This window comes from Curcuma longa, chromosome 5 (assembly GCF_044706935.1).
Source record: "Curcuma longa cultivar G26 ecotype Majalengka, Jawa Barat chromosome 5, ITB_CL_G26_1.1, whole genome shotgun sequence".
Taxonomy (NCBI): Eukaryota; Viridiplantae; Streptophyta; class Magnoliopsida; order Zingiberales; family Zingiberaceae; genus Curcuma; species Curcuma longa.
In genome coordinates, this window is record NC_133865.1 from 6054233 (window position 1) to 6068239 (window position 14007).

The 14007-nt window shown below is 37.1% G+C and overlaps 2 protein-coding genes across 2 annotated transcripts; both read left to right on the plus strand.

The window, feature by feature from the left end:
• Positions 1 to 174: 174 nt before the first annotated feature.
• On the plus strand, positions 175 to 3311 carry LOC141829348 (uncharacterized). Its single transcript, XM_074716800.1, has 9 exons — positions 175 to 329; positions 1384 to 1508; positions 1939 to 2027; positions 2108 to 2243; positions 2333 to 2407; positions 2525 to 2646; positions 2731 to 2806; positions 2914 to 2973; positions 3047 to 3311. Exons 2-9 carry the CDS (start codon positions 1392 to 1394, stop codon positions 3173 to 3175), a joined length of 804 nt encoding a protein of 267 aa, XP_074572901.1. The 5' UTR covers positions 175 to 329; positions 1384 to 1391; the 3' UTR covers positions 3176 to 3311.
• Positions 3312 to 9405: 6094 nt separating this feature from the next.
• On the plus strand, positions 9406 to 10949 carry LOC141829347 (transcription factor JUNGBRUNNEN 1-like). The gene is made up of 3 exons (XM_074716798.1): positions 9406 to 9752; positions 9875 to 10170; positions 10423 to 10949. Exons 1-3 carry the CDS (start codon positions 9548 to 9550, stop codon positions 10831 to 10833), a joined length of 912 nt encoding a protein of 303 aa, XP_074572899.1. The 5' UTR covers positions 9406 to 9547; the 3' UTR covers positions 10834 to 10949.
• Positions 10950 to 14007: the final 3058 nt, after the last annotated feature.

A 14007-nucleotide genomic window follows, 5' to 3' on the forward strand; every position in this document is an offset into this window, starting at 1 on the left:
AACCGACGAGACGAGCAAGATGATCGAATGCGAAGAAAAGGAGGAAAGAAAAAGCAAAATTCTTCTTTTTCTAATATAAATTCGAGGTTGGATCGTGGTTGCGTTGAGGGTCACGCTATTAATGTGCGTTGGGGAATAAAGGTAGCGTCCGTCTCAATCTCTTGCGCTCCAATCCAACTCCGCTTTAAATGGCGCGTTCCTTAGTCCCCCAAACCCTCGCGTCTCTCTCTCTCTCCAATCGCCACGCTACTCGTATTCTGAGATCCTGAGGCTCCTCCTATTGGTTTCTAGTGACGCAGTCTGGTGCCGCTCTCTGCTCGTTTCTTAAGGTAGTGTTTTTTTTTTCTCTTCTTCCTTGCGTTCATTACTTGTGCCTGGGAGAGTTTGATCGTGTTCCAAAACTAGTACCTTTTCCCCCTTTTTGGTGATTCGATATTTTGGTGTTCTGAGAGATGCCTTGCGATGAAAATGATGATGCAAGTTTGGTCTTTGAGATTGTGGATGATGGTTTTATAGTGAGATTGTCTCGGAAAGGTTGTTACTTCAGTCTTATTGTGTGGCCTGATGCCCTAGTGCTGATAAAATGATTGAAAAAGAAGGATTTTGCAGGGAAGTTCCAGGCCACGAGATGGTTCACATAGGTTAATTTGCTTGAATAGAATCGTAAATTTCTAGATTTAGTTAGTTTTCCTCAGCTTTTGATCTCGTTTGTGTTTTTTTCTTCCTTAAAGTGTTTGCCTTGCAGAATATTTTGTATTTCCTCTTTGCTGATTGGTATAATACAGGGAAAATTGTGGATAAATTTACAAATGTTTGATAGCTGAAAGTTGGTATTGTTGTATGGAGATATGGAGTAGAATTAGATACATTTACTGGATTATGATTAACGCGCATAGTGATCATATGTGTTGGAGAGCTAAGCTAGCTAGTTTTGATAACACCATGATACTGCTCATACTGTTTGCATTCGGTCACAGACGCAGCTAGAAAAGTGGTATCATTTTCCAAAATAACATCTGTTTACTCTTTAGGACTATAAAAGTAGACTTCCATAATCGAGTGTTTATTTCCAACATAAGATACAATCATGTTAGGCCTCTTCTATATTAAAGAGTTAAAGAAGAGCATAGAGCTGCTGAAGCCACAGGTGTATCATAACGTAATACTGTCTTGCAGTTGGAGGATTTGGAAGAATAAAATTCATGTAGCCACCTTCAAATAGTGAGGCTCACGGTTTGTTGTTGTTGTTGTCATTGTCGTCATCAGTTGGGAGGCTTGATCTCATTTTTACTCACTAAACTAGGGCTTGTTCAGCAGGTATTCTTGCAGGATTTCCTTATATATGACATGATCTGATTGCAGCCTTGATATGTTGTAATGCAGTTTCTAAGATGATACCAGAGAAGGCCTACATTTACCACGTCGACCAGCTGGTTAGAAACTACTTGCTAGCAGATCCTGTTGTCCCATATACCTCTATAATTGCAGGCATCTTCATGTCCAAAATGGTATGCTCCTTATTGATTTACTAACTGTTTGGTTGCAACTTGCACCCTAATTCAGGTCTACCTTGGAGAATTGTGGGCTAATAGAAAAGCTTTATATGAAGGAGCTATTATTAACTTGACCTAGGTATTCTGTTCAAGTGATTGTGCCCTATAAGTTGATTGGTCAATTTCATCTAAGTGGGTTGTGAGATAAAAAAAATGATTGAATTGGGATAAATTCATTGAAGTAGAGAGATGCCATGTGCACTTCTAGTTGATTGTATGATTTGTTAAAGAACTTGTGTTTATTAGTTTAAAACTTTTGAGCTCATATTTTTGTTTTTTTGGTCCATGCGAAAGGAAACATATTTTGATAAGATTTACTGGCTTTATCTTCTTGCTCGCTTAAGATAGTGTCTCATTCATCTTCGTAACAGTCTCTGATTCTCAGGCATATAATGCTACCAATTTGATTAGTTCTTCTTACTACAAAGGATTTTCATCTCTCAAAAACATCCAGCAAGTCGAGTGGAACAACAGGTGAGAAGCCACTAAATAAATTCAGAACTTTTTTTCGGTGTGCAAACTGTCCTACTTACCAATGCTGCCTGCTTTTGCAGGGGAATGTCTAGTGTCCATGCTGTTTTTATCACAACGATGTCAATTTATTTAGTATTCTTCTCAGATCTCTTCACAAATCGCCCGGATGGACTCGTTATATTTAGAAATTCAAGCATCTCTAATTTTGCATTAGGGGTATGAACTTTTTAAAGAATTCTCATTCCTTTGGAGTTTGTTGAAGAGCTATACAGTTCATAAGTCCATATCTTGATGCAACCTTGCAGATCTCGATCGGGTACTTCATTACAGATCTTACGATGATTTTCTGGCTATATCCTTCCCTCGGTGGAACGGAGTATGTAAGTACACCATCATTAATCTACGATGGTCTGGCTGCTGACTTACTTCGTATACTCACACTCGAAAACTTAACCGATTGTATCTAACTCAGAATAACTACTGATTTAATGCTCTAGGTTCTCCATCATTTGCTATCAATAATAGCAGTTTCTTATTCTATTTCGACCGGAGAAGGGCAGCTATACACATACATGGTCCTCATTTCCGAAGCCACCACTCCGGGGATAAATTTACGATGGTAGTAACTACACGACACCACAACATTGTGTAGTTCATATTGCTCAAAAACATCTTTGCTTTTAATTTTCCATCTTTTGTGAAGGTTCCTCGACACCGCTGGAATGAAAAATTCTAGAGCATATATCATCAATGGTGTGATGATGGTCGTCGCATGGCTGGTATGTACTCAGAGTCGATGGTTAAACGACAAGCTCATTCTTACTGACTCTCGACTAGTTAGATTTCGAACTACACCCTGACTCACCAAGAGATTAATTCTATGCAGGTGGCAAGAATACTGCTGTTCATCTACTTGTTCTGTAACCTATATGTTTACTATGATCAGGTGTGGATCCTCTTATCTGACTAGTTATATCGCAACACTCGCGAACTTTGACATGCTCTTCCTCGTCTAACAGATCGAGCAAATGCACAAATTCGGTTACTTCCTTACTTTCATGGTGCCAACAACACTGTTTATCATGAATGTGATGTGGTTCAGAAAGATCATAAGAGGACTTGTAAAGATGTTAACCAAGCAGCAATGAGTTTCAGTGTCCATTAGTTCGTCGTATAAACGAGAAAAACGGAAGTTAGCTATCGATGATAATCGCTGATGGTCTACTCCAGTAAGTGTAATGTTACAAAACAGGTTTCAGAAAGCTATATAGTTTGCTAAAATGAAGTTGCTCCAACTTGTTTGAATCACACTATTATACAGTAACACTAGGAGAACCTCTGTGGGATTCAAATTCTACGAAAATCGTTAAGGAAAGTCCACCCTAATGCTCCAAGCACCAAGGAGCATGAAGCAGAAGAAAGACTCCCTACGACGAAACGAAACCGTTGGCACGTTACAGCCGACATCTTCGGTTTCGATAGCCTGTACAAACACAATCTGGAGGACGCAGCAGGAAACATGGCAGTAGAAAAGACTCCATGAAACTAGGGTTTTGGACAGAATGAGGAATAGAGAGAAAGATCAAGGGGACAATGAATCCTTTTAGAAATGAAAACCACCATAAGAAACCATCTACTGGAGAATAAACTAATAGCCAATCTTCAAACTTCGAATTTGATTGGTCTTTGTGTATTTTAGTTCTTTATTTCACGAGGTAGAGTCATCTATACGAACTCTTCGTTACTATTAAATCTCTTTCTTTCTATATTATTAGGTGTCCATCTTCGTATGTTTTACATCTATCTTAACATCCTCAATCTCGTGTTAAGTTGTTAATCATCAGATAAAAACCGGTTAAATAATATTCTAATCCTTATCCTTAACTCAATTTAAGTTAAGTAGGCCAACAACTTTATCGATTCCACAAATCTAAGCTCACACTCAAAGGTTGCAAACTTGCTTAATATATAAACATACATTGGAATGGGAATCTAGCTATCTAATTATTCATATATCATTTGACTAAGATTTTTATTTTTTATTTTATTTTCCACATGGAGTTCATTAGAAACTCAAAATGTTGAGACTATGCATTGAATTCCTACCTAGGAGATATTTGAATTAATTAGATGGGCATTTATTGAATAGAAGTTGACCTTCTACTTAGACCCATTCAATAACTTATTAGTCATTAAAAATTTACCTTAAAATTCGATTAACTTAATTATAATAAATGATGAATTAGAGGCCAAGCTTATCCTCTCATCCTCAATATATTAAAGGTTAAGTAGTCTAATCAAATTAAAAATAGTAAGAGATTGTTAAAACTGATGGAATCAAAATATCTCCATAATAGTATGATATTGTCCACTTTGGGCCTAAGCCCTCATGGTTTTGTTCTTGGGTTCTCCCCAAAAGGTCTCATACTAATGGACCTCATGGTTTTGTTCTTAGGCTCTCCCCAAAAGGTCTCATACTAATGGAGATACTTTTCATCCTTTTAACCCCATGATCTTTTCCATGTAGTTTAGATGTGGGACTATGTTTGTACCCTTGCAACCCAACAATTCTCTCCTCAAACAAAGGACCACAGGCCCCTCCTCAACGTCATTTTTTTTTATGTCTGAATCTTCGTCCTGGTTTTTTATGTCTGAATCTTCGACCCACCAAGACTTTTTACCCCTCGGTCCACCTAACTTACTAGGACTTCCCACCTAGCCACAGCTATGACTTTTTTGCCCCTCGGTCCACCCGACCTACTAGGACGTCCTACCTAGTCGCAACTAGGACTTTTTGTCTCTCGGTCCACCCGACCTACTAGGACTTCCCACCTAGTCGCAGGCCCCCCCTCAACGTCATTTTTTTTTATGTCTGAATCCTCGATCCACCAGGACTTTTTGCTCGTCGGTCTACCCGACCAACTAGGACTTTCCACCTAGTCGCAACTAGGACTTTTTTGCCTCTTGGTCCACCCGACCTACTAGGATTTCCCACATAGTCGCAACTAGGACTTTTTGTCCCTCAGTCCACTCGACCTACTAGGACTTCTCACCTGGTGTTTGGTCCTCTTGATTCAGACACAGGAGCACCCACTTCCTTTGTTTAAGGTTCAAACCACATGGTTAGATCTGGATCATGGCTCATCCGACGGTTAGTCCGGTGAAGAGCAACCTTGCTCTGATATCACTTATTAAAATCGATGGAATCAAAATATCTCTACAATGGTATGATATTATCCACTTTAGGCCTAAGCCCTCATGACTTTGTTCTTAGGCTCTCACCAAAAGGCCTCATACTAATAAAGATATTTTCCATCCTTTTAACCCCATAATTTTTTTTATGTATTTTAGATGTGAGACTATATTTGCACCCTTACAATCCAACATAGATGTATTTGTATTTAAAATGTTCTCCACTCTATTCTACTAGGTACCTTGTCGAATATAATGTAGGAAACAATAATAGAATTATAAAATATTAGAATACAAAGATGATGAAATGGTTAGATGATATATAATTATAGGTCAAGGGATGCAACTTGGCTCAATAAACATATATCATCAGGGCTTAAAATATCTTTTATGTCCTAGGTATAGTGCAGATGGAACATATGATATTTTTGATATACTATAAAAAGAAACTCTCCTTGAAATATAAATTAAATGTTCATTTTTATATTAGTTTCCAAATAAATTGACAACAAAAATTATTTAAGAACTTTCGGGTTAGTTAATCTTAATGCTTGATTAATCATCACTTGATTGGAAATTCTATTTTGACCAACTTTAATCATTAAATTAATGACTTTGATTTGCTCCCGAGATTATTTTAATCTCTATTAATTTTTAATTAATCTTGAATAACTCTGGATCAAATCGACTAGACTTATTATTTATTTTTAGTAGAATTATCTATCACTACAATTTTGACATCATACAATATTGTATTAATAACCATAATTATTTTTTAAAAAAATAAAATAAAATAATTAAGAGTGCGAGTTGAATCATGCTCCATCGCAATTCAGTGGAACAATTATTTGTCACTTTCCGAATTAATGCTCTCCTAATTTATTTTCAGATATTTAAACTATTTAAGAAAAATAAAATCAAAATCCAACTTGAATTGGATTTCAACAAATTCAAATATTTGAAGCCAATTTGAAAAATTCAAAACAGGAAAAATAAGATGATGAAAAAAAGTCTTCAAAAGCATTCCCAAAAAATAATAAATAAAAATGAAATTATTCTAAAAGGAATTTGAGACTTGACTTGATTTTTTTTTTCTTTTCAAAGATTGATTATTAATATTTTTTTGAGGAAAAAAATACAGAAACAAAACAACTTGAAGACGATCTTCAAATTAAGAAAAACAAATAAATAAATGGAATTCTAAATTGCTAAGCGATTTCTTTTTTTGCTTCTAGTTTTGAATCTAATTTTGGAATGTATATATGTTTTTCAATAAGAACCGAACAATTACAGAAAACAGAAAATTAATATTGTTAAATGTATGAACACATCTGTCCATTAGCGGCCCCACATGATCGGGTTAAATGTATGAACACGTCCATTAAGAAAGGTGATTAAAAGCTAATCATTGATTAAAATCAATGGGAATGAGTTGTAATCGATGGGCACACAAGAACAAGACAAACATTATTCGATTGCGATGTGCACATCAATTCGAATTGATCTATCGATCGATCGAGCACATGAATACACAACATGATCGTGATCTTGATCTTGATCTTGATGTGGCGCACTAAAATTAAGTGGGCACTAGAATTGACGCCGCTAGTCAATTTAGCAAGTTTTGTGGCCAAGATTAATTTAGTTCTATTTATAGTAATTAAGGGGGTTCATTTATTTTCATAAAAAATATCATTTTGAAAAAATAATAATAATAAATTATTATTTTTGGTATTTAATGCAAAAGAATATTATAATCAATTAAAATTATTATTATTATTATTTAAGTCATGGTCGAGTCAAAAATATTTAGTGTAGTAGATGGTGTGGAGTTGGAGTTGTCGCTATTAATTGTCACCTTATGATCATTTCAAAGACGAATGTGATCCTCGAAGTGGTAATGGAGTTGGAATGATTAGATTTTCGACTTGTAATCTCTCTTTTTAAAGTCATGAGAAGCATCATTGTCATGTACGTACAAACTCACTCGATCGATGTGTAGTTAGGTACATAAATTGCGGAATATGGTTGAGTTGATTAGTACGGGATAAATTTATTGAAGTAGGCAAGGGTCAAATATGCCCTCTATAATGGCTAACTACAATTTCCTGATTTACCTCTTCACAAATGGTCGTGGGGTCGTTGGGATGACGGATTACACCTTTTGCTAAAGTTAGGTACATAAATTAGATTCAGAACTATTGGATTTGGGTTCGTATTAAGATGTTAATTGTTCTTGTTTGACATCGCATTCCGGACGAGTCGTCGACCACCTAGCTTGTAGATGGACGGTCAAGGTAGTACTCACGAGCAGCGAAGGACAAGGATGATGAACTTTGACCCGCCATCGAGCTTTGAACTGCAAGAAAGAAGAGGAGAGTGAGAATGGAGGCCAGAGATGCTCTCAACCGTTCCGACACTTAAGTCAGATCTTTAACTAGAGAAGGAGAAGAGAATGCGGAATATGGAGAGAATGTTTGTGGGTGTTGTGCGCGTACTTGTATCCATCAAAGGCGGGGGAGTTATATAGACTTATAAAAGAGAAAACTGTCTTATCTTAATTAATTAAGGAGAATATCCCTTAGTGGAGAAGTATCCATAGCTGATGTCCCATCTAGGTAAATGATTGCATGTGCCCTTCTAGCGACAGCCAGCCCAGCTAAATGAGAAAATGAGCAGAGTCGGTTGAGTGCGGTGTAGGCACTGAGTAGGTGGAGCGTGGGCGACAAAGAGAGCCCGAGCCAAAGTCATCTTAGACAAGCCTTGAGGCCGAGATGAGATATGATACGGTCGGGAGGAGACTTGGTGGAGCGGCTAGGACTAGAGGCTCGAAGTTGGGTGTCGAACTGGAGTTGAGCTTTGAGGGAGGTTAGGTGTGGGATCCCGAGCTGAGTTGGATGTCGAGTCGGATGGTGGAACTTGACTTGTGCCGGTTGCCAAGTTGGGTATCAGATCTTGCTGATTGTCGAGTCGGATAGTGGATCCTGACCTGCGCTGGTTGCCAAGTCGGGGCGTGGTACTAAGCCAATCAACCCTGGAATCAAATCTTTTGTTTGACGTGTCATCTAATTAGATCAAATTTGACCTTCTAGATCAAATCATACCGACCCATAACATTAATTAATTAAGCTTCATTCTTCACATGAACATTTTAAGCTAATTAATTGTTTAAAACAATAATAGATTGTTCATCACACCTCATTAAGGGTAATTTTATATCCTAAAATGCCTCTAAAATGTTCGATTAATTTTTTCCTCTCCTCAAATCTTCCATCTAAATACATCAAATTCTACCAATAGTTAATCATCATACTTACGTTGCTATATGTAATCATCTCTTATGTCATAAATTGAATAAACTTAATGCTAAAGTAACTTCTAATATCACTATCAAACTCGTGTACTCCGTGGTTAAGACCAAAAGAAGTCGGATCATCCCTAAATTTTTGAAAGTAATTATTAGGAAAATACCAACCATCTCACAAGATTTTGCACATTTTTCTCATAGTTCGAGCAATCTTATGATCCCTATCTTAGTGCTAATCTTTTTTATCATGATCAACTCCTGCACAACTGATCCAAGACTTCAACCCTAACAAATAATTTAGCATCTCTTGCTCAATTATTCATGCCCTACTAGTTTATTTACTTTGACATTACTATTCTAAACCTTGTCAAACAATTTCGTAAGATACATCTATGTGGAGCACATGCCGAATATGTTTGGCCTCGCAGCGAGATGAAGTCACCAAGATTATATGGTTCACACTATATCTCTACGATCGCGATTGCTAAGTTGACTTTGATAAAATAAGAAACTAATCAGTTTATTAGAGTGTAAACGTTAAATTAGATGAACTCTTTTGTGAATCCAATCGGTCGGTAGGGTTGAGTCAGCTGTGTGATTGGATCTAGTTAGTCTAATCCTTAGAATAAGTATTCCTTAAATCAAGGCAAGAAAATTGCATCGGAGACCTTATAAAATTTGTGAATGATAAAAAATAATATAATATTCAAGTAAGCCCCTCGCGCGGCACGTGATTTCCCCTGAGTATCAGAATACGCGTCACAAAAATTATTATTATAATAATAATTTAATTTATCTCAGAAACGACAGTAAATTCTGCACACCGAAGTTGAAGATTGAAGAATTCCATGGAGCGATCACAGTCACAGATATATATATAGGGAAGGGCAGGGCTTTGAACTCCACCATCTTCGTTTTGCTTCCTCTTCTTCAGAAGATCTGTAATTTTGACAAGTTTTTGAAACAGAAGAAAGCGATCGAAGAGAGTACGCGCGCGGAACGGCAGGAATCGTCGGAGTGAATGATGATGGAGAAGGTAGAGAGAGCAGAGCGAGAGGCGGCGGAGGTGGAGGAGGACGAAGCGATGCTGCCGGGGTTCCGCTTCCACCCCACCGACGAGGAGCTCGTCGGCTTCTACCTCCGGCGGAAGGTCCAGAAGAAGCGGCTCAGTATCGAGATCATCAAGGAGATGGAGATTTACAAGCACGAGCCCTGGGATCTGCCGAGTAAGTAATTGATCTTTATTGCGCCATCGAAATTTTCTGCAATTTTAAGTTTTTTCTGATTTAAAAATCCGATTTTTAAGGTGAATTGATGATGAGATTGTGGTTTTTTTGGTGATCTGCAGGGAACGTGACGACGGCCGGGGAAAAGGAGTGGTACTTCTTCTGCCGGCGGGGGAGGAAGTACAGGAACAGCGTCCGGCCTAACAGGGTCACCGGCTGCGGCTTCTGGAAGGCCACCGGGATCGACCGGCCGATTCACTCCTCCGGCCGCTGCATCGGGCTCAAGAAGTCGCTGGTGTACTACCGCGGCCACGCCGGGAAGGGCACCAAGACCGACTGGATGATGCACGAGTTCCGCCTCCCCTCCTCCTCCTCCGGCGAAACCGCCTCCAAGAACGCTGCAAGCTTGCAAGAAGCTGTAAGCTCCAATTTCTCATTTCCTCTTCTCCTAAAACAAAACAAAACAAAAACAATCAGTCCGTGGTTGACTTTTTCACTTCACTTGCTGAACGATGCATTGACTCGACCCTCGAACCATTCCTGAATTTCCCAAAGTCAACGGTCAACAAAATATCGCCCCTCGGGGCCTTCCTCGAACGAGTCTACTAAACGCCAATCCGTTTCTACTCGATCGATCGTTAAATTGACGAAGTTAATTTAAATGTTGCAGGAGGTGTGGACGATCTGCAGAATCTTCAAGAGGAGCGGCTCGTACAAGAAGCAGCCCAACAGCTACAGGGCCTCAGCCCCGACGACGAAGTCGTCGTCGTCCCCGCCGGAATATTCCAGCAGCGTCACCAACTGCTTCGACCCCGACGAGTACATGTGCTCCGGATCCTCCGGGGGCTCTCCGGAGGCGGCGGCGCCGGAACTGCACGTAGAAGATTACAACAACGTCGCCGGCGAGTGGAGCTCCGCGAGCGCTGTGTATCATGATCGGCCGGCAAGCTGGGATCAGAGCCCGAGCTCGAATGACTTCGCCGGAGACGGCTTCTGGGACGAGCTGGGTTGGATCGAGCAGTTCTTGGCGGATGATAACTATTCATTGGATCCTATTCATGGCAACGAAAATGGAAATTAAGGAAGAAGATTAATTAATCTCGTCGTAGAAAGCTGGCAAAGCTAAAAGACTCCTTTGTAATTGGAAAATAATTAATACCGTTTAATTGATTTTTTAAACTGTATTTTTTCAATCGATCGGTGAGTTAATTTTGTGTTTATCACTTTGATTAATTAATTAATCTCAGTTGCCGACAAAAATAGCGTTTACGTTGACCGAGTAACAAACAGCGTGGATGTGGACAAGTGATGAATTGTTGACCGACGGCCGTCTTTCCTTTTCTAGAGTTTGACTTTTCTTCCTTTTCCTTTTTTGCCTTCAGATCTAGCCGCTTAGAATCCTTCTTGTTCACTGCAGAAAATTAATTATTTCTTAAAATTAATGGCTATTTTATCTTTTAAAACAAATACACTCGATCTACACCTGTTTGATCAGTCGACAAGTAGCCATCACACAGATCTCAAAAGCATTCATACTGACACGTGTGTCTTTGACTCCCAGGGAAATTATGATAAAATGTATTATATCATCATCCAGAACTGACTGTTCAGTCTGATAATTTGACTATTCGAGATGTTGATCGAGAATGTGCATGCTTTATGCTTAGCTTGATGTGTGAATGGTGCTGGCCTTCATGTTGAAACCGAGTTATTAATCATGAAAGGGTTGAAGATGAGATGGACAGGTTGATATATCTTCAGCATGTTCATATATATGAAGTTCCATGGTCATTTTTTAGTTAATTAATTGGTCTATTCAAGTACTTGTTGAATATATAATACGTTTGATCTGTTCAATTCTTGTTTGTTTGCTCTCTTGGAGAACGATGGGTTCAACTTCTTTATCATCAGAAATTAAACAAACAGACAACTGCCTGAGATTGACTTGATCAGGTCTGTATAGTTCATATTCATATTGGGGAAGATCAAGAGCCGCCACCTGCCAGCTGCTAAACAGTGGTGCTGGATGGAAACACGAATAGTTTTCTGAATTTGTTTGAATAAAAAACAGATTCATTGATTCATGAAATAAAAATAAAATAAATAACGACGATATATACAAAATAAACAAATTGAATCTGATTGCTTGGAAGTGTCATCGCTACGTCATCTTTTGCGAATATAAGAATGTCATAATCCTATGGGTGTCGGCCAATGAAGATACGATTGGATTGGCGGTGTTGATCCAACAGTTAGTACTGTTAGTTAACTTGATAATGAGTCGATGGCGTAGACCCTTGTACTTATTTGTATTTTCGACGCATTCTTTTGATTATCGAGACACTTCTTCGAATACTAAATGTATCGTTGTTACTAACTTAATCTTTTTGATTATCGAATTATCCCTTCGAATATCTACACACCTCTTGAGGTAACTTTATCTTTACGGGGATAAAAGTATTAAAGTTGAGGTGAAAGTTAGTGTTGATCGATTGATATGCATGAAATAATTGCAGTATATAAAATGGAAATAAATAGTTACAAATCGATGTCTTGCAATTGATGTTTGTACTTGTGGTTGAAGGAATAATTACCACGAACGTTCCCTTGTATTTCACGAGTCAAATCTCTTTCACCCTAGATGTTCTTCTTCTTCCCAAAAACTGATGCTCTTCTTGTTCCCAAGAACTAATCTCACATCACCTCTGTTTTTCTCTTTGTACTTGGACGTATGGGAAGTTGTCACTACAGGCAACTGCACTATAGTTGCAATCTACAACCCACTCATAATATTTTTCACTCGTCTAAGTCAAGTTACGAAGATCAAATAAGAATATCCAATTTATACATAAGAAAAAATAGTACGTACGACAACAAATTAAATATACTAAGCGATTAATATTAAGAAAGTTATTACACTTTACATATAGTCGCTTTTCTATATCTTGCATTTATCCTAAATTAAATCATTTATATTAATATGAACATCTCTCGTATCATAATGATTATTATACCAAGAGCATGTTCAATATCTCTAATTATTATAATTATTTACAATCATATTTTTTTAGTACTAAATAAAAAAATATAATGGGTACTAGTGAATAAATATAAAAGATGTAAATAATTTTAATCTTCATTTTTAATTAGAATTCGTTCATTTAAATCAATCACTTTCTTAGTCATGCCCTATAAACCGAATTAATTATAGTCATTAGGATACATACTAAAGTAACAGATACTCTTTAAAACTTCAAATAGACAACTAAAGAGTCACTAAATTGGTAAAATAGAGATTATATTATAATCTCAAGGGTCTCACATAGTAGAGAATAAGTAAAGATTCATTCTTCTACTATCTTATTGTCGCTATAACACATATGATATGAATCACATGCTACGATGTTATTCTTTTTACTAATAAATAGTGTATGTTTTTTATAAATATAACATCGTACAAATTTTGATCTAGACATACTTAATGTCTAATTTTGAATTCAACTCATGATTTCTAATATGGTTTCCAACAAGTTTAGTAAATGGTAAACACATTTACTTCGATCATTATTAATTTACAAATGATCTCATCTTGATGCTACTATTAAGGTGACCTCAATTTATAGGTACGTCTCCATTCACAATTTCATTAGTTGTCACATAAATAATGATCTTACTTCTATTTATACTTAATTGATAAAGATGATTATCCATGTGAGAAGATTAATCTCAACCTGTTAATATGTTCATTGAGACTTATCCAAATTTAACAATGATATATATACTGCATATATCATAACATTCCACAATCAAAATCTTACGATATCTAATTGTATTTATAATATATTATATTCTACAAAGCTTAAAGACTTCACGTATTCTTAAAATGACTCTTTAGTTAATGACTTAGTAAAAGGATCAACGATCATAGTACGTGTAGGGATATACTCAAGAATTATCTTTTTCTTATCAATTATATCTCTTATAAAATTATACTTAATAATATTTGAGATCCTTAAAAAAAGGTATGATAGTTTGATTGTCATAAATATTGATGTTTGTGCTTGTTGTCAAAGGAACAATTACCACGAACGACCCCTTGTATTCCACTAGTCAAATCCCTTTTGTTTGAGATGTTCTTCTTTTTCCCAAATTAACTAATGCTCTTCTTGTTTCCAAGAACTAATCTCACATCACCTCCCTCTTTTTCTTTGCTTGGACGTATTACATAAAGGAAGAGGAAGTGGAAAGTTGCCAC

Excerpts from the sequence above, each read along its gene's own strand:
- LOC141829348 (XM_074716800.1), top strand. The coding sequence starts at position 1,392 with ATGATACCAGAGAAGGCCTACATTTACCACGTCGACCAGCTGGTTAGA. Across the intron at positions 2,807-2,913 it reads TGATGGTCGTCGCATGGCTG|GTGGCAAGAATACTGCTGTT; the intron begins GTATGTACTCAG and ends AATTCTATGCAG. Across the intron at positions 2,974-3,046 it reads TATATGTTTACTATGATCAG|ATCGAGCAAATGCACAAATT; the intron begins GTGTGGATCCTC and ends CTCGTCTAACAG.
- LOC141829347 (XM_074716798.1), top strand. The coding sequence starts at position 9,548 with ATGATGATGGAGAAGGTAGAGAGAGCAGAGCGAGAGGCGGCGGAGGTG. Across the intron at positions 9,753-9,874 it reads CGAGCCCTGGGATCTGCCGA|GGAACGTGACGACGGCCGGG; the intron begins GTAAGTAATTGA and ends GGTGATCTGCAG. Across the intron at positions 10,171-10,422 it reads CTGCAAGCTTGCAAGAAGCT|GAGGTGTGGACGATCTGCAG; the intron begins GTAAGCTCCAAT and ends TAAATGTTGCAG.